General features: G+C 45.7%; 1 protein-coding gene across 3 annotated transcripts; it reads right to left on the bottom strand.

Moving 5' to 3' along the window:
* Positions 1-53: 53 nt before the first annotated feature.
* LUC7L (LUC7 like) lies at positions 54-27,737 on the bottom strand. 3 transcript variants are annotated; one of them, XM_065923896.1, is made up of 11 exons: positions 27,546-27,737; positions 26,653-26,723; positions 25,583-25,677; positions 21,324-21,422; positions 11,044-11,154; positions 9,904-10,047; positions 6,545-6,721; positions 4,314-4,402; positions 1,549-1,578; positions 1,011-1,178; positions 54-397 (listed from the first exon to the last, which is right to left on the bottom strand). In XM_065923896.1, exons 4-11 carry the CDS (start codon positions 21,417-21,419, stop codon positions 256-258), a joined length of 957 nt encoding a protein of 318 aa, XP_065779968.1. In that variant the 5' UTR covers positions 21,420-21,422; positions 25,583-25,677; positions 26,653-26,723; positions 27,546-27,737; the 3' UTR covers positions 54-255. The 3 variants fall into 3 exon arrangements, with proteins under 3 accessions (XP_065779968.1, XP_065779967.1, XP_065779969.1); XM_065923895.1 differs by lacking the exon at positions 26,653-26,723; XM_065923897.1 differs by lacking the exon at positions 54-397 and having other exon boundaries at positions 1,007-1,178.
* Between the last annotated feature and the right edge of the window lie 123 nt (positions 27,738-27,860).

Raw genomic sequence — 27,860 nt, forward strand, 5'->3', positions numbered from 1 at the left:
GCAGCAAGCCCAGTGCAGCCAGGACAGCAGAGACTGCACCGCGGCCGCCAGGAGGCAGTCTGTCAGGTTGTTTATTCCCACTCGACATAACCCAGAACACAGGAGCAACTCTGTACACCTCTAGAAACTCACAGCTAGCTCCAAAACAATAGAAATGTTAAACTACAAAAGATGAGCTGTATTCAGCAAATACAAAGGGTAACATGAGGCTGTGTCAAACGTGGATCAAACTATTTACAGCGCCTGGTCGTGGGCTCAGATCTCGCCGGCCTCCTTCTCCTCCGACCTCCGCGATGCGGCCTTCCCATTGGCACTCTCAAGCCTCCAGTCGGTGGCCCCCCGCTCACTCCGCCCGCGCTCCCAGGACTCCTCCCTTGAAGTCCGCTCTCGGGAGAACCTGGGAAAAGGGAACCAGAGGCTCATCGAAGGCTGGCCCTCCCTCTTAGGTGCTCCCCAGGCACTGACACCGTGGACCCTCCCTGCAAGGTAAGGGAAGACCCACACAGCTGGGAGGGCCCAGCAGGCACTGCACAGGGAAGGCCAGGCAGCCAACACAGAGTGGCATTTTCAGAGCATTCTAGTAACATGAACAGCTTTCACTAAAATGTAAACAGTGCAAAGGAAAATACAGCAAGAGTCATCCATTATGTAAAAACACAATGGAGAAAAAGTATTACCAAAGTCAATGGTGGTCATCTCTGAATATGATCATTAGTAGTGTTTTTTTAACCACCACAACCGAGGTGAGCAGCCTATCAGGGCTGTGTGTGCCAGAGTGGCAGTGCATGTGCAGCCCGAGCATGGCCTCGCCTACATGTGACACCACCACAGCTCGCAGCTGTCCAGCCCTGAAGCCACCTGCTGCCCCCAGCAGGCGGACGCCCGGAGCCCTGGGCCCTGTCGGGACCCTCAAGGCCTCAGCGCCCCGTCCCTGGGTGACAGGCCCCGAGCCCTGGCGCACAGAGCAGGGCTCACTCCTGCTGCAGACACTGAAGGAGCAGAGTAGTTACTTGTATTTCGAGCTCCGGTCCCTGGATGCCCGGCGATGGCCGCGGCTGTGGCTCCGGGAGCGGCTTCGGTGGCGCCGGTGTCTGTCTCGGGACCGGGAGCGGGACGACTTCCGCCGCTCTCTGGAAGTCGACCTCGACCGCCTCCGACGTCGGTCCCGGGAGCGCGACCTGCAAGAGAGGCTGTGCTGACGCCTTACTGCTGTCTCTCCTCTCTCCTCCCAAATCTGTAACCCAGGTTCACAACCCTCCCCTCAATGGCACCCTGGTCACGAATAACTGGCCAGACCCTCCCCACCGATGCTTCCTGCAACATGCCAGGAAATCTCTGATCATCCCTCTCAGCGACAATGGAGGCCCACCCCATGCTGCACTGCCTCAACCAATCCCAACCGGGACTCTCCTTCTAACCCATGCTCTGTGCCCTCTGTGGCCAGCCCTGACCCCAGACAACAAACGCCAAGTTATAAAGGTTAAATATTAAGAAAAAAGCATGTGGAAAAGGACATCTTAACTGAGAAAGGATCAATGGGAAACGTACCTCCTGCGATCTCTTGTTCTTGATCCAGACCTAAAATGGAAAAAAAGATGAGCAATTCCCCCAAAACAGCCCAATTCCTTACAGCTGAGGGGAGGTACTTCACGTCCACAGGGTGAAGAGGGTCAACTTCCCACAGGACCTGCTATGAGGCCCGCCCCGGGCCCCCAACCTGTTGGAGGGAGAAGGAAGAGACAAGCACGCAGGGGTCCAGGCTGCACTGAGCTGAACCAGTGGTTCTGCAAACTTCACAGTGGACACCAATCCAGCTACACAGACAGTCACGGTACAGGGCTGGGCAGGATACCCAAGCTCCAAACCCAGGCTCACTTTCCTGGGAGTGCTGCAGGAGCTCCTGGGAACGAGTACACAACCAGCAACGTAAGAAATGCACCTGAGGGACCTTCCCTGGTGGTCCAGTGGTTGAGAATCCACCCTGCAATGCAGGGGACATGAGTTCAATCCCTGGTCAGGGAACCAAGATCCCATATGCCATGGGGAAACTAAGATCACGTGCCACAACTACTGAGTCTATGCACTCTGGAGCCCGTGTGCCCTAAGGAAAGATTCCGCATGGTAAGAGGAAGACCCTATGTGCCTAAATTGAGATCCAATGCACCCAAATAATATTAAAAAAAAAAAAAAAGAAAAGAAATACACTTGACAACAAGAATGCAGGTCTCATATCCTGTTCTAAGCAGCAATTTTCAACCTGTGAAGGAGGAAGTGACAAAATATGCTGCTCACACACCATGTGGCTAGAGAACGATTTGATAAAACTTCCAGGAAAGTAACTTCCTTAACACCTACCAGTATTTATATATTAAATTCCTCTCTCCCAGGAATTCTAAGAAACTTTATATATACTCAAATACATACAAGGATGATCGCACTAGCACTCATTCAAAAACATTTTATAAGTCACCAAAAATTAAAATTAAAAAGCAAAGTTAACAAAAGCAAAAGTCAACAAGTGGGAACTACATCGGACTAAAAAGCTTCTGCACAATGAAGGTAACCATCAGCAAAACGAAAAAGCAACTGAATGGGAGAAGATATCTACAAATTAAGTAACTGACAAGAGGCAAATATCCAAAATATGAAAAGAACTCACATGACTCTACATGGAAGGAAGAAAAGATTCAAAAATGGGCAGAGGACCTGAACAAATGTTTTGCCAAAGAAGACATACAAAGGCCAACAGGCACAGGAAAAACTGCTCCACAACATTACTCATCAGGGAAATACAAACCAAACCACGAAGCACTGTCACCTCACACCTGTCGGGAGTGCTACTGCCAAATGACAAGAAACAGGTGCTGGTGAGGATGTAGAGAAAAGAACGCACTGCTGGTGGGAATGTAAACTGGTGCAGCCCTTATGAAAAACAGGATAGAGGTGTCTCAAAAAATCAAAATGGAACTATAATATGATCCAGCAATTCCAATTCCGGATATTCACTGATGGAAATTAAATCACTATTTTGAACTCCGTGGTCACTGCAACATTATTTACAATAGCTCAGACACAGGAAAATCTAAGTGTCCATAGATAGATGGACCGATTAAGATGATGTAGTTATATATACACAGTGGGATGTTATTCAGTCACAAAACAAGAAGGAATGCTGCCATTTGCAACAACACAGATGGACCCTGAGAGCACTATGTTAAGTAAAATAAGTCAGACAGGAAAAGATAAATGCTATATTGAGTTCAGTTATATGTGGAATAAAAAAGAACCAAACTTACAGATACAGAGAACAGACTGGTGGTTGCTAGAGGTAGGAAAACGAGGGTGAGCAAAGGCGGGAGAATGAAAGACAGGTGATGACAACATCACAGAATGGCGCTGTGTAGCCTCAAGAGTGCGCCAGCTGCGGGAGGGCCCAAGTACCCGTGCACAAAGCCCACCCCACGATGGCGGTCGCCTGTGTGGAAAGACCCTCGCATCTGTGCTTAATATTTTTATACTGAGTCTCTTTATAATCAACATGTTACATAATTAAAATAATGAAAAACAAAAACGTTAACAAGTTATTCACTAAGGAATCCCTCCAGGAGTCTGTGTGCCCAATACAGAGCCTGGCTACTCTGGGCTCCAGACACTGCCCTGAACTCTAACCAGACCCACCACCCCCACCTGGTTGCTCTCAGGCATCCCAGCCCTAACACCGCCAGAACCACCTCTCCCAAAACTCCGCTCCCAGGCTCCCCTCCCCTGTCACTGTCAGCGGCCACTCCAGGCCAGCTCCACTCCTGCTCTGCACCACTCACAGGGTACGCTAGCAGATGCTATCAGCTCTGCCCCTAGAGCACACAGCTCGTCCCTACCCGGTTCCTGGGCCTGGACCCTCCCAGCCACTCATGTTCTCCTCACTCCCACCTGACCACCCCCAGCCTTCGGCCCACGTGAGCCCGTCCCTGGTGGATCCTGCCATAGGGCTTGCGCTGGGCGGGAATCTCTCTGTTTCTTTTCATGGCCACCAGGTACCTGGCAGACCTCAAGTGTCACAAGTAACAGCAAGGCTGCCAGGTATATGGAGTGTCCTCGGGATTGGTGGGGTGTCCTCAGAATGGGGGGGTGTCCTCGGGATAGGGAGGGTGTTCTCGGGATTGGGGGTGTCCTCGGGATGGGGGGTATCCTCGGGATAAGTGGGGTGTCCTCGGGATGGGGCGTGTCCTCGGGATAGGTGGGATGTTCTCGGGACGGGGTGTGTGCTCGGGATGCGGGTGTCCTCGGGATAGGTGGGGTGCCCTCGGGCTCACCTCCTGCTCAGTCGCTCCTCCCGCTCTCTCTCCTCTCGCCTCCTCAGCCGATCCTGATTTCTCTTTTCCTGCTTCTCAGCCACGGTTTTCTAAATAAAATGGAAAACTGGGAAGATGAGAGAGGCACATACACAGTAGGGTGTGAACACTGCTAAACAAAGCGCCTTTACATGACCTCAGCACTGGCGATTTAAGAATCTAAGGGAAATTCAGGGAACAGGAACACAGTTCTTTTTATTAATAAAACCTCTTATTAAACAACAGAAAATACATGGAATAAAAACTGTTTTATAAATTCAGTGACAAACTACTAATTCTAACAGGTGCTGTACCTCTAAGTTATAGAAAGTTTATCATATGACTTCAAATCAATCAAGAAAGTTAAGGTTTTTACCCAAAGGAGACCCCACAAACTTTATGTGAAGGAGAACACGTGTATTTGATCAAGCACATCTTGCTGCGAGGAGTCAAGCTACCCAGTCTTGTTGCCGCCTGTCCTGGGGATGGGTTGTGGTGGACACGGAGGGCAGGAGGGGGACAGGAGGTGGCCTAGAGACCCCACCACTGGAGTACCCCAAAACCCACTTGGAGCCTTTTACGCCATCTCATGCTGCTGAGGAGAATGCCTCCTCACCTCCCCCCAGGGAGGGGGAGCTATCCAGAGCCACGAGACAAGGTCCAAGAGGGCGTGCAGCATGACCTAAAATCTCAGTGCCAACAAGAGCTAGGCCCCCAAGAAGAAAGGGCACGGCTGGGGGTGCGTGTGTGTGTCCTCGAAGCATCTGGGCCAAGCTCTCCTGTGTGGCTCCTCCAGCTCTGCCCTCTGACATCATACATCCAACACTGGGGGTAGGTCACAAGGACGCTGTCTCAGCACCTCAGCCTCCACACACATTCCGCCCAAGAACCAGCCTAGGGACTAGCATCAGCTCCTTCCCAAACCCTCCCAATCCCTGAAACATCAGGTCCCCCACGGGGAAGTCCTCACTCTTCCCAGCCTCCCTCTAGGTGGAGGACCTGCAGGCGGGACCTGCCAGGACCACTGAGTGAAGCCCTCTCTGAACTGGGCACAGAGCTCCCACCCTCCTCATGGTTAAGAGGTGCACTTCCAAGTAACCTTTTCTGCTGATACTGTAATAGCTATTTATCGGAATCTGTAACTTGGCTGTTTTATTCTATCAACTATATACTGCTCATGACCACAATGACAAAAATACAATTTTTAGATCCGTGAATACTTAAGGTCTAAAGATTTCATGGAAAGCAGTTTCAATGTATGCTGATGTTTAAAAAAAAAAAAAAAAAGGCTTTCAGGTATAAGAAACATTAGTGCAAAATTCTGGGATGTTATGGAATGGAATGATAATTTAAAGGAAAACAGGAATATAAGGAGTAGATTTTTTATGAAGATGGTTAACTGCCACCAAACTGTTATTTATACTATATTAGCTACACACAAAATATGTTTACATTTTATACCATAAACTTATACCCTCCAGGGTCCCTCCCTGGGTGTTAAGGGCGCCACCCACCGTCCCTTCCTGGGGCCACACATGGTCTGAGGCCTTGACTGTTAAGGTGGCCTGCCGTTAGGGGCCACACATCTGTCGTTCCAGACTTCGGGCTTCTGGAGGAGAGGCCTGCATGTTTCCCAGCATCCTAGTATACAGCGAGGCAGGCTGAATCAATCTGAAAACATTTCAGCTCATCCCAAAGTTGCTTAACTTTCCTTCTCAGCATTCCATATCCATGACATCAAATGCTGCAGTCTAACCCAGGAAAACAAGAAGCCCCGAGGAAGGGACAGAGGCATCCAGCCGTGGGCCGGGGCCACCAGAAAAAGCCCCGTCACCTTCTCATGCTTCTAGCCTGACCACAGGTCCACCTTCGCCCAAAGAGAAAAACCACAGGCTACTGTCTCTCTCACCTGCAAAGAGAAGTGTTTTCAAAGGAGTGCAGGAGTTCTCTGTACCTGGGATGAATTTTGCCCTTGTTCTCTGTAAAGAATGGGTAGTAGACTAAACAAACATCCCAGGCCCTGCTGGATTCTGAGATCTCAGGGAACACAGTGATGACACCTGAGTAAGCTCACTATAAAGCTAAAGTATAAAACCAAGGCCTGATACTTCCACCAACAAAAATAGAACACAAGGTTTGCTACAAGCAAAAGAGAGACAGGAAGACGATTACGACTTTGAAGGCTTCTTCAGAAACACAGCACATTAACATACCCTTAACTGATCGAGCTTCTCACGGATCTGAATGAATCCCAAGTGTAACTTGCCCCCGAAGTGGTCTGCAAGACGACGGTCATTGTCATGGAGGCCAAGGTAAGCCGAACAGACCTCACAGACACGAAGCTTCTGTTGCTGAAAACTGGACGCAGGCATGGAATTTCTGTATTCTTCCTGGAGAGCGGGAAAAGAATGATCCAAGTTAGGTTAACTCAAATGCCACTGTCCACTCAACCCCTAAAATGGAAGTACATGAAGGGAGGTGACTTTTATTTTTAGCTGCCCAGCTTGTGGGACTTTAATTCACGGACTAGAGACTGAACCCCAGGCCCTGGCAGTGAAGTGCCAAGTACTAACTGAACCACCAGGAAATTCCCTAAAGATGATTTCAAAATACATAAACCTGAATCATTTACAAAGCTTCAGATACTTGTAATTAAATTGTAATGCAATTTAAATTGTTTATTTAAGAAATGAACTAAGAGTCATGATTTCAAAGCAGTGAGGGATATTCAGAACACTAAGACACATGGGAGACTCTGTGCTAAAGGCCAGTGGGGAAAGGGAGTCCCTGTGATGGTGGAGAGCTCTGTGAAGACCAGACTACAGGCTCCTCACAGCGCCCCTAATCACACCAGACAGACAGGCAAAACACAGAGCATCCACAGAGTCTGTCCCGGTATCCAGGAATGCCCAATGCAGCCCTGAAACCTAAAATCTGGAAGGAGAAACACACCAGACATCTCTTCAAACGAGGAACTGTGCCTAAAGGAACAAAGCGCGCGCACATACCCCGTGCCCTCACCCAGCAGCCAGTGGGGTCCAGTCTCATCACAGGGAGTCACTCTGCCTCAAAGGAAAACACACGAATACAAAAGAAAATGACCCAGGACACACTGATGGCTGCCTGTGCTCAAATTAACACACTCCTTCAAAATCTAGGTTGAGGGATGCATTTCAACATTTGTCCTTGAAGAGAAGACAATGTAATAATCTTCCATTAATTCACACATTCAAAACATTCCCTAAGAAATACAGGTTAAAATAAGACACCATGTCACTCATTAAAGTGACGGAGACACAGAATACCAGGCCCTTGCATACCCTGACACTGGCGCCCATGCAGCACGGTTACTGTGGGGGGGGCAACCTGTCTGTAAAGGTGGGATTACCAGAAACACCCCTCACATGAGTACGTTGCTGGACACACAGAACCGGCCGTGAGATGAGAAACCGTCAATGACCTGTAAAACCACCCATGGACAAACAGCCATGCGCCCCTAAACTGCGGTCCTGCAGCAGTGAACAAACTGAACCCATCCGCCTACAGCAGCCTGGAGAGCGCTGCCTGGCGATGCTAGTGGGAGGACCTGAAGCACCACTGCGGGACGCCTACACACCTGCCCAGGAACACACATAGTTTATGAGCCCAGGTGTGCAACGAACACACACCAACGCCTCTGGGGCCAGAGGGGAAACACCGTGAGCTCAGATTTCCATTAGAGTGCTGCTTTTTTCCTAGAGTCAAACAGCTTAACGAGAAACACTAAACATGGTGGGTGAGCGTTATCTGAGATAATATTCTACACCTTTCATTAGTTTTGAAATTATGAATGCCATCCTCTAATATCCTTCAAAATAAATTCTACGCTGAGTGAAAAAAAGTCAATCCCTAAGGGTTACATACTGTGTGAATCCATTATACAATGTTCTTAAAATAAGCAAATGCTGAGAACGGAGGGCAGACTGGTATGGCAGCAGGCAGGACCTACAGGTGTTGAGGGGTCACTCAGCAGCTGTTCTGGGGTGGGATGCTTTGTTACAGTTTAAGACAAAACCACTGCGGCAAACTGGGTAAAAAGCACACAGTGCCCCTCCATCTCCACTTCTTAGGATACCAAACAGCCTTGTCTGCTACTAAGGGCAGGTCAGACACCACCCAGACCAGCACAGCGGAGGCTTGCCCCCTCCAAGCCACCCTGTCTTGTTCTGTTAAGTTTTAAGTAAGGGGGGCACTCAGGTGATGAGGAAAGGGACAGTGGCCGGAGCAAGGCACCTGGAGTCCCCGTGTATATCGACTCCTCCTGCCCTTGGGGCGGTCTGCAGACATCCAAGTGGTGAACCCCACATCTACATTATTTCAAATCTCAGATCCACCTCACAGGTTTCTGGTGTCTGCTCTGGTCCTCAATGCAGGAAGACTTGGCCTCAGGTTTCACTAAAAGGCTATAGAGCTCCTTCTTTCCTGACCCTCTGACCTTTCTGCTGGGTACTGTCAGCAACCCAGGGAGCCTGATTCCATATACTCAAATTTTCCCTTTAAATACACAAAGGTGTGGATCGTATATAAGGATTCTGATGCAGGACCTGGGACTCCACATGCACATGTCACTGCCTCAATGGGCACTTGGCAGGACTCACGTGTTCAGCTGTCATCACTGAGCTCCACTTCGTCTCAGGTGCCACCAAGAGCCAGGGGACCAGCAACAATCAAAACCGGCCCTGCACTGGCACGCGGCCCACTCCGCCATCGAGTCTCCATCCACCATACAATCTTCTGTCTGGGTCTCAGCAAACGGCCTTCAGGGTCACCCTGCCCTACCTGGACACGCCCTGCACCCCAAGTCACTCTTAAACTGAGACCCCATTTCTTTGGAGCGCCCATCTTCATCAGAGTGAATCTTAGCCAGTGCTCACATGCATTCTGCCTGGCCCACAGGAGGAGTAAAGGTACACTCCCATCCCTCTATCCCTGACTCCAACCTTCCCACCATTCTTGAAGTCGATCCAGGCCACTTCCACTCCAGTGGCGAGGATCTGAGAAGCAGAAAACCCAACAGAGGAAACAGTTCAGACAGTCCTGGACTCAGCTTCTGCACCACACAGCAGAGTCCTGGACTGGCCACCCAAGGACACCACCTGGGTGGTGCCCATAACCTGCACGGGTCTCTCTCCCGAGGGCACAGCATCACTAACAACCCGAGGCCTCTCTTCACAGCAATTGCAAAGCCAGTCAGGCCCCATCACATCAGCTGAACACCTTGCACGCAGGGCCCTTCCTGGAAGCAGACAGACAGAGACCGGAGGTGCTCACTAACACGGACAAGCTAGGCTCAGGATGCACTCTACACACGGGAGTGATGCTCAGAGCTCAAAGTGCCCAGTCTGAGGCCTCAGAGGTCAAGCGAGCAGCGAAGACACAAACCCCAGGGTGAGCTGACTTGAAATTGTACCATCCTATTTCCAACTCCTCCCCATTATTCAAGAAAATGGAGGCACAGCTTCGTTTTAGTCCAATGGTCAACTCTCTGAAGTTACTATGTTTCTTCCCTCTTAAAAACATTTTCCTCACCAACCTCAGCTTCTTTTTTCTTTGCACGGACTTTCTCCACTTCCATGAGAATCTTCTGTGATTCATCCACATTTCCTTCAGCTCCCAGCTGCTCAGCTTTAGCAAGAAGCTTTCCTATTTCTTCATTTAACTCATGTACTTTTTCTGCCTGGAGAGAAAGAGACAGCCACGTAAGAAGACATCTAAAAACAAAAGACGAGAGCTGGGACGGAGGCTGAAAGGGTGGTGGGGTGTGTGTGTAGTTATGACTGATTTGTGCTGTTGTATGGCAAAAACCAACACAACACTGTAAAGCAATTATCCTCCAATTAAAAAAATAAAAACAAAACAAAAGATTTTTTAATGCAAAGAGTATTTCTCTTGTTGCATTTCTGCTGTTTCACAACGAATACACCAATAGCTGGAAACTTCACTGATGACATGAATTCTAACAGTTACAACGCCCATACTGCCACCATTGAGACCAACCGTTAAGTGTCAGACCGTAACTCATTTAAGACCTCTGCACTGCATCCTAGCAGAGGCAACACACCTGACACACGCCTGTCACTCCCACAGGCTGTAAGGCCCGCCCTGCGGGCCAGCTTCCAGGCCGTCACTCTATATACCTTACAGTTCAGCTCAGTCGCCAGGTGAGGGTAACAAAATGTGTGAGCCTAAACACATACACTACTTACCCTTTAAGCAAAATGACTAATTACTGGGAGTTTTTTTTAGAAATAAACAGCACCACTAGGCTAGTTAAAAACTATCTATCTCCCAAGAAATCTTTTTATAAAACTGAAAAGAGAAAAAAACACTGAAGAGAACTCCACTGAAGAGGGACAGGGCCTTCTCAATGATGTACATGCCAATTTCACCAGGTCTACTTATTCCTCCCTGACACAGACACACCAGAATTTAACCATTTTCCTGCTAACTTATCCCATTTCCTGTTATGCGGAGGGATATTAATAAAGGAACTTTATGACATATGCACCATGCAGTGACGGGCTACGAGCCTGGTGACGGCTTCCCTCCTCACCTCGAACAGCCAGGGCAGTGGACATCCACTGTCCACCCCGAAATGCACACTCTCCACTGACAGGTCCCAGCCCCGCTTCTATACCGACGACCTGAGGTGGAGGCCTCCCTACCCGCATACCTTCGCAGAAACTTCTGCACTGATCTCCTCCTGCGTCTCTGCCAGCCGTTTCTTGGCAAGTTCTGTTCTCCGATCACACTCAGCGATGAAGGACTCCAAGTGATCCATCGCCTAGCTCAGGAAAGGCAGAGGGCTCCGGTCAGTGACATGCCTGCAACCTCAGAGCTCACGTGTTCGATAGGAAATGCAGTCCTGGGTTGGTTCTTAAGGCCTCTCGGTTCAGTGGGAAGATCTGAAGCTACACTACTGCTAACATGTCCACAATCACATTCAATCAAGGGGCTTTGTTAAACCAAGCGACCATTCACAAGTATGGTCTTCATCTGATTTATCTCCAAATGTGTCCAAGAACCCCCATCCCTCAACAATTTCAAGAAATTCTAACGGAAGCTGAAACACCTAGCCTGACTAACTGTTCTGAGGGACAGGAGAGGTTAGGCCGTGTTATGATGTCAGAGGCCCTCCACTGGTGAGGCGTGGGGTGCAGATGTACTCACTGGTCTTTGTGAGCCACGTAAATATTATTCCCTCATGTTCTGAGGGTAGAGTTCCCCCTTCCACCTCAAAACAAAACAATAGAACAAATGTTACTTGAGCGGTGAACACGTTCAGTTGTGGCCTACCATCTAAAGCAGTGGGAAAACTGGTTACTACTTACCCAAAGAGATAAAGGAAAAAGACTCTGAAAAGAGTTGGTGGAAAACAATAAAATACTAATCAGTAAGTGGTCATATATGCTAAGCAGTTAACTTGCTGTGACTAGTCAGGCCCCAACATAACTTCAGATACACATACAAACAGGACATCCCTTTTTCAACTGCCAGGTTAGGACCAGTGCTGGGCAGCAGGCCCCACGCTGCTGATGCAGGGGTGTGTTACACAGACAGCAAGTGATGTCGGCAGCAGTGACGGGATTAGACAGGGCGAGCAGAGCGAGGAAAGCGAGGAAAGCTCTGGGTGCAAATGATTAATAAGGCAGATGAAAGTCAGGTCAAGGGACCAAAAAGTGATGACCTATGTTCCTGCCTCCAGATGTGGTCTGAAGAGAGCCCCCAGCAGAGATCAGCCTGACAGCGGGGTCCCCGTTTTTCAAAGGAAAGCACACTTGGGCATTGGTCAAGACAGGGAAGAGGCTCTCTGACAGCGATACACCTGCAATCCACCAAGGCAAACTCCCCAACTCCACACTCCTGGAGCTGAAGACCTCCTTCCTGTTATTGGTCCTCAAATATTCTCAATGAACATTTCACTATGCTCAAATCAAACCATTAGGAAAGCCAGTGACTGGCATTTGTTGGCACGCATGCACTGCATTTCCTGGAAGGATGTAGAGCTGACGTGAGCTCTGCTGACAAGGTGGGGACTTGACAGGATCAAAGTGCAAGTCAGGCACCACCCATGCTCACGGGGACAAGGGCTCCTGAAGACCAGCCCGAGAGGCCCCAGGGCCACCTGCGCACAGTTGCTGAGACCTGGGTAAAGAGTTCCTCTACTGCCTCCCCAGAGAGCAACCTCACACACGACAGGGAACCAGGACTCCGCTCATCAGGGCTCAAGTGGGCAATTCTGCCAGTGCCTTTACCAAGCAAAGAACCACTGCACCTTACGCAGAATATAAACTGGCTATGGACTCAGACATCTGATCAGCTAATAACTAAATGGTAAATTTCACAGCACAGAACGGGCAGAATGCCGAGACATCTCAACTGAATGTTCCTTAAAAGATGGCTCTGTTCTGCTGCCCCTCCTTCTCTTCAATGTGCTTTTCAATTTCATTTTGGTTCCTAAATCAAAGGGCAGGTTTACATTATGAAAATAAAATTTAGAAAGAAGGTATTCAAACCTACAAATTAAGTGCTACTGACAACCTACCACTTACTAGGAAGTCATGCACCTCTACTCTGTCATTCAGGGCTGGTGTGATGAACCACATACTGCTCGGGGGGCTGAGCTCACAGGGCTGCACAGGTCTCATTCCTGCTGAGGCTGCCCCCCCCCCCCCCCCAAGACGTGAGGTGCTCTCCCTGACCCTCCTGCCCTGCAGCACCGGCAAGCCTGAGAGGAGCCCGTGCTGCCAGCAAAACAGTCAGTGCAAACACGTGCCTCAGGACAGTCATCCAAGGTTCTCCAGGCACCAACTCCCAGATGAAGGAAAGGAAGCACAATCTCCAAAGTCCTGAGGAACAGCAAGGACCCCTGCGATCTGACTCCACAGTCCCTACAGTTGGCCCTCACAGCTGAGGCAGTACTCACCAGCCCAGTATACAGAAACTAGAAAAGGGCAAAGTACCTCACCCAGGGGCACAGGGACTCTAACCCCGGACTTAAGAGCACGTGTGATTGCCACACTACACACATGTAAGACAGAGAGCAGTGGTCCCACTAGGTGAGATGGTGTGTTGCTCCAGAAACCTGTTACATCTCAAAGGAAATCAACATGGGGAAAAGGTGAACTGTATTTTCACTGATTAGAGAAAAATCTTTACATTTTCCACATGTGAACAGTGAAGAAAGGCGCTGCCCTGTAGCCTTTCCACACAGTAAGTCAATGTGAATTAACAGCGCTCTGTGTGTCCACGTCCAAGTTGAGATACTTGAGATGCATTTACACAGATGACCTACTCCCTCTCCTAAGGAACTCCTGGTGCAACTCTCTCAAGAAACTAAGGCCAGGTCCTGAGGTGGTCAGGCTGAGGCTGTGCTGGACTAGAAAGAGACAATGGTGAGGTACTCTCTCCCAGGTAACCCAAGTTTTGGGTAGAGGTGCCAGCCACCAGCTCAAGTTGAGGGTCTAGGCAGGGTATACCTACACAAACACCTTTATGACAACCTTGTCAGGCCCACAAAGAAATACCTGCTTAGACCTCTCTGAATGGCAAAAACTGGGTAACTTGCTCTGTTAGTGAAGATGTGAAAATGGGAACTCCCAGGCGCCGCTGGGGGCAGCACTCACCCTCTGGAGAGCATGGTGGCACTAGCCGCCAAAATGACAAAGCACAGCCTTTCTGGGTGGACAGTCCCGCCTCTAGGGATCTTTCCCAGACACACTCAGGATGTGCTGATGTGTACTACAGCACCATGACCATCAACAGGCGATGGTCCTACAAAACAGACACCCATCCTCTGGAATACTGTGTCACCACAAAAAGGGTGGAGTTAACTACACAGGGAATAATCTGAGATATATGCTGAAAATTAAATCAAGAGGAGGGAAGAGCAGGCAGACAGAGCATGTGTCCGGGAGACTGCTACTTGTGTTTTAAGAAAAGCGAGATACACACCCCTCAGGTTCCACATAATCTCCAAAGGGAAGAGAAGAAACTCAACACCTGGCTACCTCTGGGGCCAATCACGGGGCTGAAGAGCAGAGCAGAAGACAGGCTTCACAACACACCTTTCGCATCTCAAACTCTGAACCATGTGAACACCTTACGTGTTTTACAATTAGTGACAAGCAGCAACCTAGTGACGTAACTGATCTAGGCAATAATCCTCACTGCTGCTGGACACACACGGCCCCAGGCTGATGGAGGCCTGTGCAACAGCAGCCAGGCTGCCCACACCGCTCCAGTCCACTGACGCCGCACCGCCGAGGTGATGCGCCAGCTGCTGCCCAGCTCCACCTCTGTGCTACTCTGTCAAACGAGAACCTGATTCTGACCATCCTGCATCCAGATCTAACTCCCAGCTTACAGGAAATTCAAATATAAGGGAAAACACATTAAAAAGACTGCATCATAAGGATATAATCAGCAAAATCCAGGATGTGAGAAACATTCATTTCTTCCAACAGATGTAAAAAGACTTACGAAGCATCCTAGCGTGTAGATCTTATTTTGGTATCTCAAACAAAAAAGACTGAAAAAAAAAATCCTTTTTGAGACAATCTGGGAAATTTGAAGACTTAGATAAGGTTAAGAAATTATCCTTTAAATAATAAATATTTTAAATAAAATTATCTTCTAGATATATTTGCAGTACTTACAGATGAAATTCCATCTCTAGGAACTACTGTAAAATAATCCAGCATGGAAAGACAAAATAATCAAGTCTTCACATCAACAATCACTGAAAACTGGGAGACGAAACCCAGAGATGGTCACTATATTATTCTGCTTACATTTGCATGTTTAAATTTTTTCTCAACATATTTAAAAATACATGTTAATAAGATACAAACTACTATGTATAAAACATACAAATAAGGTCCTAGTGTACAGCACTGGAAAATATATTTAGTATCTTGTGACATACTATACTGGAAAAGAGTCTGAAAAAGAATGTATATGTACGCAAAACTGAATCACTTGCATGTACGCCAGACACTAACGCAACACTATAAATCAACTGTACTTCAATTAAAAAAGAAAAACAAATAAGTACATTCTGTCCCAACCAACTATAATACCAGATTTTTGTATGCAGAGTAAAAAGAACTTCACAAGTCAATGGCAACACTGAAATATCTACAGGTGACAGGATGTGTGAAGTCTGAGATTTGTGAGAAGTCAGTTGGCCATGAGCTGATCATTCCTGAGGATGAGTGATGGGTACACGGAGATCCATTAAGCCGTTACACCTCCTGCTGTCTGAGATCCTCCAAGGTAAAACAAAACAAAGCAACTGGCCATCCAAGGTCGGCCTGCAGCACTTGAACAGCAAGCTGTTGCTCCTTTTCCACCTTGAAGTTGTGGTAGGGGATTGCCTCCACGGAGTGGGGGGCACAGGGAAGGAGGCTTTCCGGGTTTTCTGTGACAGTCTGGGGAATTCTGATTTGGCCACACACTTCCAGTGAGAGCACACGGTGAGTTCCAATACACACACACTTATCCCTTTCTTGCTCAGGACTTCCTAAGGAATTTTAAGTCACTGAACATTCAGGTCTCACAAACATTAGTTTCAAGGGCACAGTCTACCATTTGAGTACCTCATCATCTGTTCATTCATCATTAAAGTGTTTTTTGTTGCATCCAATTTTTCAACTTTATAGACGATGCTATGACAACACTACTTTGTGTACCACTGTTTGCCTGTGTTTTCAACCACAGTTGACCCTTGAACAACAGGCGGGGGTGGGGTGGGGGGGCGGCAGGCATTAGCAATGGATCCTGTGGCTGTGCAGTATGCATTTACTGAAAAAAATCTCTAAGTGTACCCTCACAGTTCAAGCCTGTGTTGTTTAAGGGTCCACTGTACTTAAGACAGAGAATTTACAGAAGTAAGTTATAAAGCAGAAGTACCTTTAAATTTCCATTTCTGCACACTATATTAGCAATTCAATTGGACCTAATAATTTCACATGACTTAAAAAGCATAATTCTTTCTTTCTAAGAAATAATCAAATGAGCTTGGTAAATACCGTTTAAAACTGTATTAAAACACATATACAAGTACACAATTTTTACTCCATCTGGGACAGTTTTTAAAGCTTTTTCATTTCTTACACCAATGCACACATTTTCTATGATCTATAGCTGTGCAGCATTTCACTATTTTAAAACAACTATATCCATTCCACAGTAAGTATATTATTTGCATTTTTTCACCTTTCACTAATTCAGAACAATGCAATAAACACCTTAAGTCTTCTCATACACAAGCAAATACTCTAGAACCATGTCTTACAAACTTAGAGGAAAGTAAAAGTTTATAAATATTTTAAAATTGTATAAAGAGCTGATGAGCTCTTATGAAAGATTTTTATACTGAAAGTCAAATGTCACCTAAGCTGAACAACTAATTCAGAAATAAAACAGACTGGAACTTCCCTAGTGATCCAGGGGCTGAGACGCCACACTCCCAGTGTAGGGGCCCAGGTTTGATCCGTGGTTGGGGAGCTAGATCCCGCATGCTGCAACTAAAAGCTCCTGTTTGTTTGCCATGACTAAAGATGCCATGTGCTGCAACCAAGGCCCAACATAGTGAAATAAACTTAAAAAAAAAAAATAAAGAAATAAAACAGACTAATAATGATGTTGCTTTCTATAAAAGCATAATTTTCTTTTAAATTAATACATCCACTTATTAATAAATCCACTAAAAACTCAAGTTCTAGAAGTTTTTCTGAAAGAACAGATGAAACGCATCTAACATGCAAAAGCTTTCATGTTGGTATGACTATAATAATCTATTCTCAAACGCTGTCTCTAATACAACCTGGATAAAGCTCCTAAACACCCCTGACTGATCCACTCAACAAAATAACTCTCCCAGGGTCATGTGACGATGCTCCCATGACTTCTGGCAAATAGCACCAGTCTCTTTCAGAGACTCTGGAGATAAACGTTAGGCCCACCTCACAGATTTACTGTCAACAGTGAAGAGATTCTACCAAAACACTTGGTAAGATACACAAATATAAGTCACTAATAAAAATAATGGATTAGTGACGGTTCACAATTTGTGAAAACAAAACCTGTGTCCATCTTCTAGTAGTGATGACTACACTGTACTCCCTCCAGAAACCAAATTCAACACAATACAGGAGCTGCTGCTTCCACGCCTGGGAACTGAACCATCCACATGGCCACGTGGCAGGCTTGGAGCCTCACACCAACAGCAGCTCCTCAGGAGGCAGCAACAGGTCAGCGAGATCAAGAGTCAGCTCACTGACCCCATCTGGCCAAAGCGCTTCTGAGGTGTTCTGATTTATCAAGATTGCAATTCGAAAAGAAACATCACAACTAGCTTTTGCTATATACGTGTGCTCATCCTGAAGAGCCTATCTTCGAAAGATACAAGTGACCTCTGGAGAGGCACTGTATAGGAGTCACGTGGAAAGGGCAGACTTTTCACCTGGAATCTCTAACAGTTGTCTTACCTATCAAGAAGATTGAAAAAGTTATTCCATCAAGTTCTTGTAGCAAACCTGTATTCTGGAAAAGGACTTTATTTTTTCCTTCTAAGTTTATTCTGCATAACTAAGGAAATAAATTATTTTAGCCTGGTATTTCAAAGCCAGGCCACATTTAATGCATTAAAGTAACCCATGCACATCCAAACACTGTTGATATGTATTAAAAAGTCAAGGCAGGATAAATTTTATGGCTTGTGAATTTTACCATTAAGTCATTATTTTTAAATATAATGGCATATTTTTAAAAATCATAGCAAATAAATAATAGAAATAATAAACAAATAAAAATAATAAATAAACAAAAAGTTATGGCAAAATCTTCCTAACACCCAGAGCTCCACGAAGCACCACTCACTGTATGAAAGGGCAATAACTAATGTTAAGTAGTCCTCATTAATAAACAGTCCCATTATATCCTCTTTTCACTTTAAAAAAAAGTTGCAATGAACACCTTTTCTGTGGACTCAGTAACACATACCATTAAGATACAGTCCCAGCAGCAGGATCTGGGAACGAGTGTATACATGCATTTAACATGCTGACAGCTACTCGCTGACTGCCCTCCGACAAGCATAGCTGCTCCAAGTCACCCCCCACTCATCAGAACAGGAAGACCTCCTCCAGAGGTTCAGCACTAGCTAGCAAACATTTCAACATGAACCATCTATAAGGTAAAATATGACTTTAAGACAGAGAATATACCTATTATTTAATATATATATTATATTTTGGCTGCAGCTTGTGCGATCTTAGTTTCCAGACCTAGGGTTGAACTGGAACCCCTGGCAGTGAGAGGAGGAAGTCCTAACCACTGGCCCATCAGGGAATTCCCTCAAATATGATTTTTAAAGAGCTGGAGGGAGGGGTGGTCATCTTTTCAACTGGAAAAGGTATTCCTCTAAATGGTAAATTTTCACAGTACAAAAACGTCTCTTGACCTACTCTAGCCCTCCAACTAAGACAAAAGTGTTCAAAGTCTCGTGGTTTCTTCTAAAACTCCTCTGTAAATCTAAGCACGTCAACAACAGTAAACACCCTTTCTTTTTAAAAATCACACTATGGAAGTCATCATATCACATCAGTTTTCCCACTTTATCTCGGACATAATTTCACTACCTCAACCCTCTTTCCACAGTTGCATATATCATCCCACTGTAGAGAGCAATGACCTGACCAAGCCCTCACTGATGGAGTCTGCAGGCTGCAATGCTGCAGGACTATTCTGAGGCAAATTTACCTGTGCTCATAAGCAAGCATATCATCAGTTATACTCTCAGAGCTAGCACTGCTACCACATGCTTTCCCATCCTCCGAGGCTCAGTCATTCAAGAGGTGTATCAGAATTACTTAACTCTCCAACTCCTCAGTCTGAGTGAGGGTGAATACCTGTCACAGGGTTAGATGCCCACTAAAAATGTCCTTTATCCTCTGACCGTTTTCTATTCAGCTCTTGCTATAGTCCTTTTCAGTCATGATGAGCTTTATCATGAAAGGTACCTGCCCTTCATATGCTGCAGATATTGTGTCTCAGCTTAATTCTTATTTACATATGGGAATTTTTGATATGCTAGAATTTTAAGTTTTTATACAGAAAAAAGGTATCCATCTTTACCTTACAGCTTCTTAGACTTTATAACATACCAAGATGACAAAACAAAATTCTCTTTTGGGGGATCCAACCGGGTTTTTTGCCAACTGGGTAATCCACAGTTTCTCATACTATTCATTAAAAAAACTCATCTTCTCCACAGAGGCTGAACACATGCCCCGCATAAAAATACTAAATTACTGTATGTTTCACTCTTTCTGTATTCTCAATTTCTTCTATTACCCTGTTCTTAAATACTGAATTCATCAGGTCATTTAAAAAGCACAGGGACATTCTAATTCAGCAGAAATCCTAAGATTTGTGATACAAAAAGCTACATAACTAAAAGTGAAAATTTAACCCGTACATCTCTGTTCCTGTGTTTCTGAAACCTGGTATCCCAAGAAGATTCAACACTGATGCATTTGAAAAAGAAATGGCAATTTTAACCACTTTTTAAGATTACTGATTTAAGTAGAATTTACTCCAGCTATAATACATCCTCTAAAATGTCCACTGGGAGAAAAAAAAAAACATGCCTTTCCTTGATTTTCCTTTCCCGACTTCCTCCCACCAAGCTCAGTGCCTTCACTAAGTGCTTTCCTTCACTCAGGAACCTGAATGGCATCAAACCCCTCACTGATTTCTGCTTACTCTAGGAATGGAGGACTCAGAAAAAGGAAAAAAGCTAAAATGGAGTGGCTCTATCGGGAACCCCTATGGTCCAGTGGTTAGGACTTCACGCCTCCACTGCAGGAGTCCTGGTTCAATCCCTGGAAGGTGATCTAAAATCCCACAAGCTGCACAGCATAGCCTAAAATAAATTAACAAAATAAAGTGACCAAATCATGCATTCCCAATGCAGACAGGAATGAAAACTGGTCTTAAAGAGTGAAGAAAATCTTAAGATAGTACAATGGTTTGTGACCTGTAAAGGATCACAGTACATAAACTGATATGCTGGGTATCTGTGTTATCCGAATTTCATGGAGGGGACAACCAACAACAACAACAAAATTCATGAAAGGGAGATGGATGAATTAGGGGAAAGGGTCTAAAAAAGGCTCCTTTGGGAGGGAAAAATGACAAAAGTTATGAAATATTTATTTATAACGACTAAATTGCAGAAGATTTCATGGCCTGAAAATACCAAGTGTTGGTAAGGGTATGTTCACTGTTATTAAATGGGTAAACTGATACACTTTATCAAAAATTAGGGAGGGAAAAGAAAAAGAACTATCTTGCAAGAATAAACATGTGCAGCTCCTATGAGCAAGCAATTCTTCTCTTAAAAATATACCCTGGGTTAACTGCTGTACATGTGCACCAAGATATTCAAGAACATTTATAATGCTATTCATGATAAAAAAGACAAAAACAAAAAACCCACTAGAATCAACCCAAATGTCTATGAATATAGAATGGATAGTTCAGGGAACAGTCAAGGAGCAATGAAAAGAAACCATACCCCAAAAAGTATGTAAAGGCACACAGCACTGAAGGAAAAATAAAGTTACTTAAAGTTACTAAGATTACCTACACTATAAATCCATTTCTGTAAGTTCAAAAGCAAGAATAAACATTATGTCCAAGAAATCATAAAATATATAAGAAACACTTTAAAGAAAACAATACAGTACAAAATGTAGAAGAGTTGGGATGGTAGACACACAGACACAGAACTGTCCTGGCCACATCCTAGCTCCCAGCCAGAGAGTGGAGGAATAACATCTGTTTTATAATTTTGTGTCATAACTTACACACATTACATTATTCTTATTAGTGCAGTATTTGGCTCTTCACAGTAGGGAACAATTAACATCAAATAAAACTTACATCCAACTCAAAAAAGAGGTCCCTTTCTTTACTTGCAATCTCATAATCTGCTCGGAGGGCCAAGTCGTGGATTTTGGTACATTCTCCTAAGTCCATGCGCTGTGAAAGAGAAACAAAAATTTACACACAAACATCTAACCATTTGTAGGAAGCACATGACCTGGTGGTAACTGTCATCAAAATCAACAATGCTTTTTTGAATGCTGCCTATGATAAGAAAATTAAGAAACAACGGGGCCAAGAAGTCTTATTTTCCTTTTTCCACCATGATTACATGACATTCAGAAAATATGCATTTCAGTGTACCTATGGAACCAGAGATTACTAGACTATTTTTCATTACTTAGCATTCACAATTATTATTATTTCATGAGTGACTTAAGAAATGTCTATTTAGTAAAGAGCAGCATGGGGGAAGGGGTGGCAAGAAGGCCAGGAAACAAGAGTATCACTGACAGCAGCAAGTTTCCATGCATTCCTTCTCATAATCCTGACCACTAAAGCCTAAATCACAGAGACAAAAAGAGGAAAGGACAGAAATCAGGTTTTGGGGAGCTACCACATAACCTAACACCTAATGTTAAGTAGCTCTTTGCATATCAAAGGAAATAAAGCACAACCAGCTGACTCAGAGCCAGTGACTCCATTCTCCTAACCTGGTAAAGGACTCTGGACACACACCTGGGGACACAGACTGGACCACTCACTCGCCCCACTTGAAAGACAAAAGGCTCTTTCACCAAAACAAATTATTTGTGTTACCAGTAAGACCAGCCTAATGTGCTACTGCACATCGTAGGCACAGACAGAATAATTAGACAGCAGCGTGCATTTTTCTTACCTAAGTCCTAAGTAAAGGACCCTGTACAGGGACCGCCTCCACTCCTGTCTGTGGTCATCTCAACAGCAACAGGGACGTTTGGGTGCTGAGGGTCAGGTTAACAAGTCAGAAAGTGCCAACTGACAAACCCCAACAGCCCAGTGAGGAGATGCCTCAGGAGCCCAAGCTGCTGGACACAAGCACAACTATCTAACAAGGGAACAAAGAGCAGCAGAGTCCAGAAATCCTTCAGCTCAAACTACAAGTGTGTTCAAAACGAGGTTAGCAAAAGACTCCATGGATTACAAAATCCTTAATATTCTAGGACAGTTTCCAGCTCTTCGGCCCTAATCTCAGAAGGTGCAGCCATCCTTATGACAAAATGTCCTACAGCATCACCAGTGACAGAGCCAAGGGTAGAGTTCATATTCATTTTGACCAAATGGTAAACACAAAAGCTCTGTTTTCCTTCATTATGCTTACTATGAGGTCACGTGCAGCTTCTATATGTTGGTTACATGGGGAATCCAGAGGTAAGGAAACACAAGTTCTAAAAGCCAAAGCTGCAACTAGAATTGCTATCATTGTAAAGCTGGCAAATTCTGCTTCATTCACTCTTTTAAATACCCAACATAATCCTTAAAAAACACACAGCTTCTGAACTAAGCTCATGGACAACTACTGAGCCATTGTTCTACAGCCCAAGAGCTGCAACTACTGAAGCCCATGCTCCACAAGAGAAGCCACTGCAATGAAAAGACACTGAATGAGAAGACCACTTGCTACAACTAGAGAGAATCCCATGAAGCAACGAAGAACCAGCACAGCCAAAAATAATAAATGAATAAATGTATTTTTAAAAACATATATTTTATGTATATATACAGCTTCTGGATTTCCCTAGTGGTCCAGTCGTTAACATTCCATACTTTCAAAGCAAGCGGTGCAGGTTTGAGCTCTATTTGAGGAACTATGATCCCACATGCTGCATAGCCAAAAAAACCACACAAAAGTAACTAAGTGCTACAGCTGAAAAACGAGAGGCAGCTCTTAGAAATTCTTTAAATGCTAACGAACACTCTGTTGCTCAAAGAAAAACTACTTCCAGATAAAGCAAGCAACAAAACCACTAAGTACTAAAAATCTTAAGTGCAAATCAACTTCCATTCTAAAAATTTCAACTGTCAAGAAAGTTTCAATATTAGGGAATCACACACGAAGCAAAACTGACCAATACCTTCCTTCAGATGGGAGCGCTCAAGCGGCCACTGCCGAAACAGGTGAGAGACATGCCTGGGACTCCTGAAGATCGCTCTGCAACTCTGCCAAGGAGGCAGAAGTACTAGCCAACTCCTCTGGCAGCCAAACACCCAACAGAGCTGAAATACCTCACTAGTTTACTTCTTCCAAAATACTGCAAGGGGCTGTCAAATGCAGCATGCCAGACCTTCTATCTTCTTTTTTAATCGCACAAAACATCTGTGTTCTCTACCCTCCAGAGGTCTCACACGGCAGAGAGGGAAGAGCAATAAAGGCTCTTTAGAGAACGTTCAGAAAACCAAAGTTCTTCCACAGAGACAAGTCACACTGCCTTCCTTCCAGCTATCCCTCTGGTCTTACTATCAATACACCATTTTCCTATTCCATTCCTCTGTTGCCTCACCCCTACTGACAGGAGAGAGCCTGGAGCAGCCCTTAGCATGCTGAGGGTTCTAACCACTGTCCTGTGGCTTATACTCAGTCCATCTCCATGGAGCACAGCAGATTCTACTCCCGCCACCCAGGAGCCCACAGCCATGAGGCTCCAAGTTTACACTCGCCACCCAAATTCCCAGCTCTCTTCTCAACTGACCTCAGCACCCCCAACACATTCACTGCACCTTTGCATGAAAACAGGTCTCCTGGGCTCTCTTCTCGGTTTGAGCTGCCTATCCAACGGGGACGGCAGTGACACTGCTCAGTCCCTGGCCTCTCATCAAAGCCCCACAGTCTCTGCCTCCTCCCCCTGACCCACACCAACCCAGATGCACTCCTGCTTCCCTTGGCTCCATCAGCCACCTGGAGCACTATTCCCTCAAAGGTGTACATGAGTGTCTTCTCTGCATTGAGGTCTCTGCTCCCTATCCTGAGAGGCCTTTCAATATTGCCCTATCCAAAACAGTCCAGAACCTACTTCACTATTTACTGTCTGTCCTGTTTCTCCATTAGATAAGAGTAAACATTTTTTGTACCACATCCCCAGTGCCTGGCAGAGTACTTGTACAGTAAATACTTGGCAAATTAACCTATACCTAATACAATAAACATCTGTAGGAAATGCCCTCCCTCATCAGCATTCCAGAAAAACACAGATGAAATGTTTCACTCTGGTGCATGTCCCTCTACTTCCTCTGACTTCTTCCACTAAGACCTACTACCAACAACTGCAGGTTAGGACACCACCTACTCCAGGTTAGGAGCACACTCCTGGCTGCCTGCTATGACCAGTGGAAAGCAGCAGTCTACAGGGACGGCACCTCTATGATCCAGAACACTCAGCAGTCATAGCCAGTCAACTGCAAGCAAGACCTCAGCTAACAGAGGTGTGAGGCTTTGTAGCCGTTTCCTATCTGCTGTCAGAAGGGCAAGCCTGAGAAGATGTAATACACCAGCCCAGTGTTTCAGAAACTCCTCCCCAAAACGGGAATGACAAAAGCACCAATTAATCCTAAAAAAAGTGTTCCCCAGCACATCATATTGAACCCTTAAAACGAGGAGACATTTTTACATTACATGAGGGGGTTGTGACATCTTAAAATGGTGATGGTGTTTATGAACTCATTTTCTGTAAGTGGCTGAATCATGGTAGATAATCTGACATTCTTTAGTCTTCTTAAATACTACCTAACTTTGAATAAATGTTCATTTTGCAAAACTAGCATTTATGTGTTTGGTTCATATGAAATGAACTTAAAATTGTAGAGTTCTATACTTATCAGATCACGTACTGACTTCCTGAAAGGGTGGTGTAACACAAAACTGCAGATTAACATTAGTCCAGATTTTTCAAAAACTTACAAATCTGGGAAAACCATACCCTGTTACCAGATCAAAAAACCAGTATGTGTTTAACCTGAAAACAAACCAACCCATAATCTTACAGAGCTACAGGCTAACCTGAAGTACTCTTTTTGCTAAAGCCAAAGGAGATTAGTAATATGTAACTTGTGAATACCTCAGTAAAACTAACTCTCTCAAAACCTGAAAACCTCACAAACAGAACTTTATAGAAGTGAAATAACATTATATAAAATTTCACCAAACTAACAGAAGCTATCACTTGAAGGACAGTAGGTAATTTCCGCTTAGTAAAAGAAAACACAATTCAACCTGAAAATCCCCACTGCCTGCAGAGCACCCATGTCTGAGTATCCTAGGACATCCCTCCAGATGTACCTACCGTCCCAGCCAGAATGTCGTGGGGGCAGCAGTCCAGAAGGTGACTCTTGCAGACACGGTCATCTGTAAACTTGACCCTCTGTCTGGTTTCGTCTCCTGAAATTCATGTGTGGTTTTAAATAAGACAATATTATCACATTAAGCACAAAAGCATATCTGGTACAATTCACCTGGATGATTTGCAGACTACCAAATACTCTGAAAAGCTGACCTAGATGTCTTTTTTTTAACAACTGGAACAAAATACAGATGATTTTTGATGCTACATGTATCATGAAGAATGACGCTTAATGAGATCTGACTCCGTCATTGTGCCAAAGAGATCAAGGAGTCAGAAGTAAAATGTTGAGCACCAAAAGGCCATTAGCCCCACACATACATGTGGCCCATGAGATACCAAAACCCATGCTAATCAGAGGGCCATGAATCACCACGTGTGACTTAAAAGCTGGTAGTTTCCAACAAAAGCTACTTACTAGTCTGATCATTTTGCTATACACAAATGTATAGGCAATATTTTGCCCGAAATTTTATGAAGAAAGCTTTCCCTATTACTGACTGATAAATAACCTAGACTTAGTCTACCTATCCCCCTTTAACCCCCACCCTTAAAAAAAAAGAGTTGGCACCTGGGAGTCACTTTTAACAAGACAATACCAAGGGGAAAAAAGCAAAAAAGGAACCAGGTTAGTCAATACACACTGTGAGTTCCAACACATACTGTACCCATCTGCATTCTTCAAGACCTCAGCTGCAGAATTTTATGCCCGCTGTTGAAAAGTTTTAAAGGAAAAGTTTTCTTGCCCAACCTGCAGTAAGGAAGTCAGGGGAATGATACATAAAAGTAAAGGCAAAGTGGAATGTGACAGATTTTAAAGCTAATCTGTGTATATGACACAGAGCTGTGTAAAACTAAAGGAGGAATATATTTCAGGATTTGCAAGCATCCAGGATTAATGTAGTGTCTTTTTATTGAAAATGTTTTCTTTCTAAACTACACTTTTAAAGTTACTTGTGAAAAAAAGCAAACACTTTTTTGTTATAACAGCTTAAAAATTGGTTGTGACTCACGGCTCGATGAACATGAGGCTTTTCTGCAACTCCCTTGCAGATTGATGTAGGCAGGCAAAGATACACTGAACCTTTATAAATAAAATAGAGGGGCCACAATTGTTCAGTTTGTATGAAATAAAAATATGGGAAGCAATTCAAAAGCAACTCAATATACAAAGAAAGCTAAAAAGCACTTATTCACCTATGAAATAAAGTGCAATGAATCTGCACAGCCCTGCGAATGTGCCAGTGTGAACTTACAACTTCATTACTTCGGTAGAAAAGAAAACACAAACCACAGCAGGTACACAGTTTGCAAAGATGCAACCGCTTTCTCCTGAGACAACCATCATGATATTGCGTTCCTCCCTACAGTACAACCTACCTAACGACTGCCAAGCGCAGGCTAAACAGAAGCTCTCCAGTGTGGCTGGGGAAAGGGGGGGCTGGAAAAGCACGCGGCAGGAACCCACGTTAGAAAAGCTCAATTTACGGCTCCCCTTACAATGGTACAGAACAACAACGGCAGGGTTTCCAGGCCCATCCGGCTCCCTCGGGTGGAGGAGCTCCGCCAGCCCTCTGCCAGCGACCTGTGCCCAAGCTGGCTGCAGCCCTTCGCCGACTCCCTGTTCGAGGAGAGGCGAGGGCCGCGGGAGGGCGGAGAAATCGCAGCAAGGTCAACGGGGAGGGGGCTGGCGCCCCACCGACAGCACAGGCTCCGAGGGAGGAGCCCGCCGGGGACCCACGCCGGCAGGGAAGGCTCAGACAAAGGCCCGGCGCCCGCGGTCGGCGCGCGGGGGAGGGGAGGGCGCCCGCGCAGGCGCAGACGGTCCCGGCCCCCGCCTCAGGCCGCCCGGCGGCCTCGCTTCGCTCCCGCCCCAGCCCTCGCCTGGCCGGCCGCCCCGACTCACCGTCCCGGGCCGTGCCCATGAGCTGGTCCAGCAGGGCCCGCATCTGCGCCTGGGCGGACATGGTGGCCGGCGGGAGCGGCAGGGGTGGCTGCGACGGCTTCTCTTAAGTGGCGGCAGCGGCGGCGGCGACGGCGACGACGAAAGCTAATCCTGTCGGTCTCCAGCCCGCTCGGCTCCTTCTCGACGCGGGGAACGCCGGGAGGAAGTGCGTCGACGCCGGCGCGTGGCCTGCTGGGAAATGTGGTCTGAAGGCGGGCCTGATGTTCCGTTGCGCAAGTTACGCAAGCAAGCTGCTCAGGGGGCGGGGCTAATTCC

The sequence above is a fragment of the Muntiacus reevesi genome, chromosome 2 (assembly GCF_963930625.1).
Source record: "Muntiacus reevesi chromosome 2, mMunRee1.1, whole genome shotgun sequence".
Lineage (NCBI taxonomy): Eukaryota > Metazoa > Chordata > Mammalia > Artiodactyla > Cervidae > Muntiacus > Muntiacus reevesi.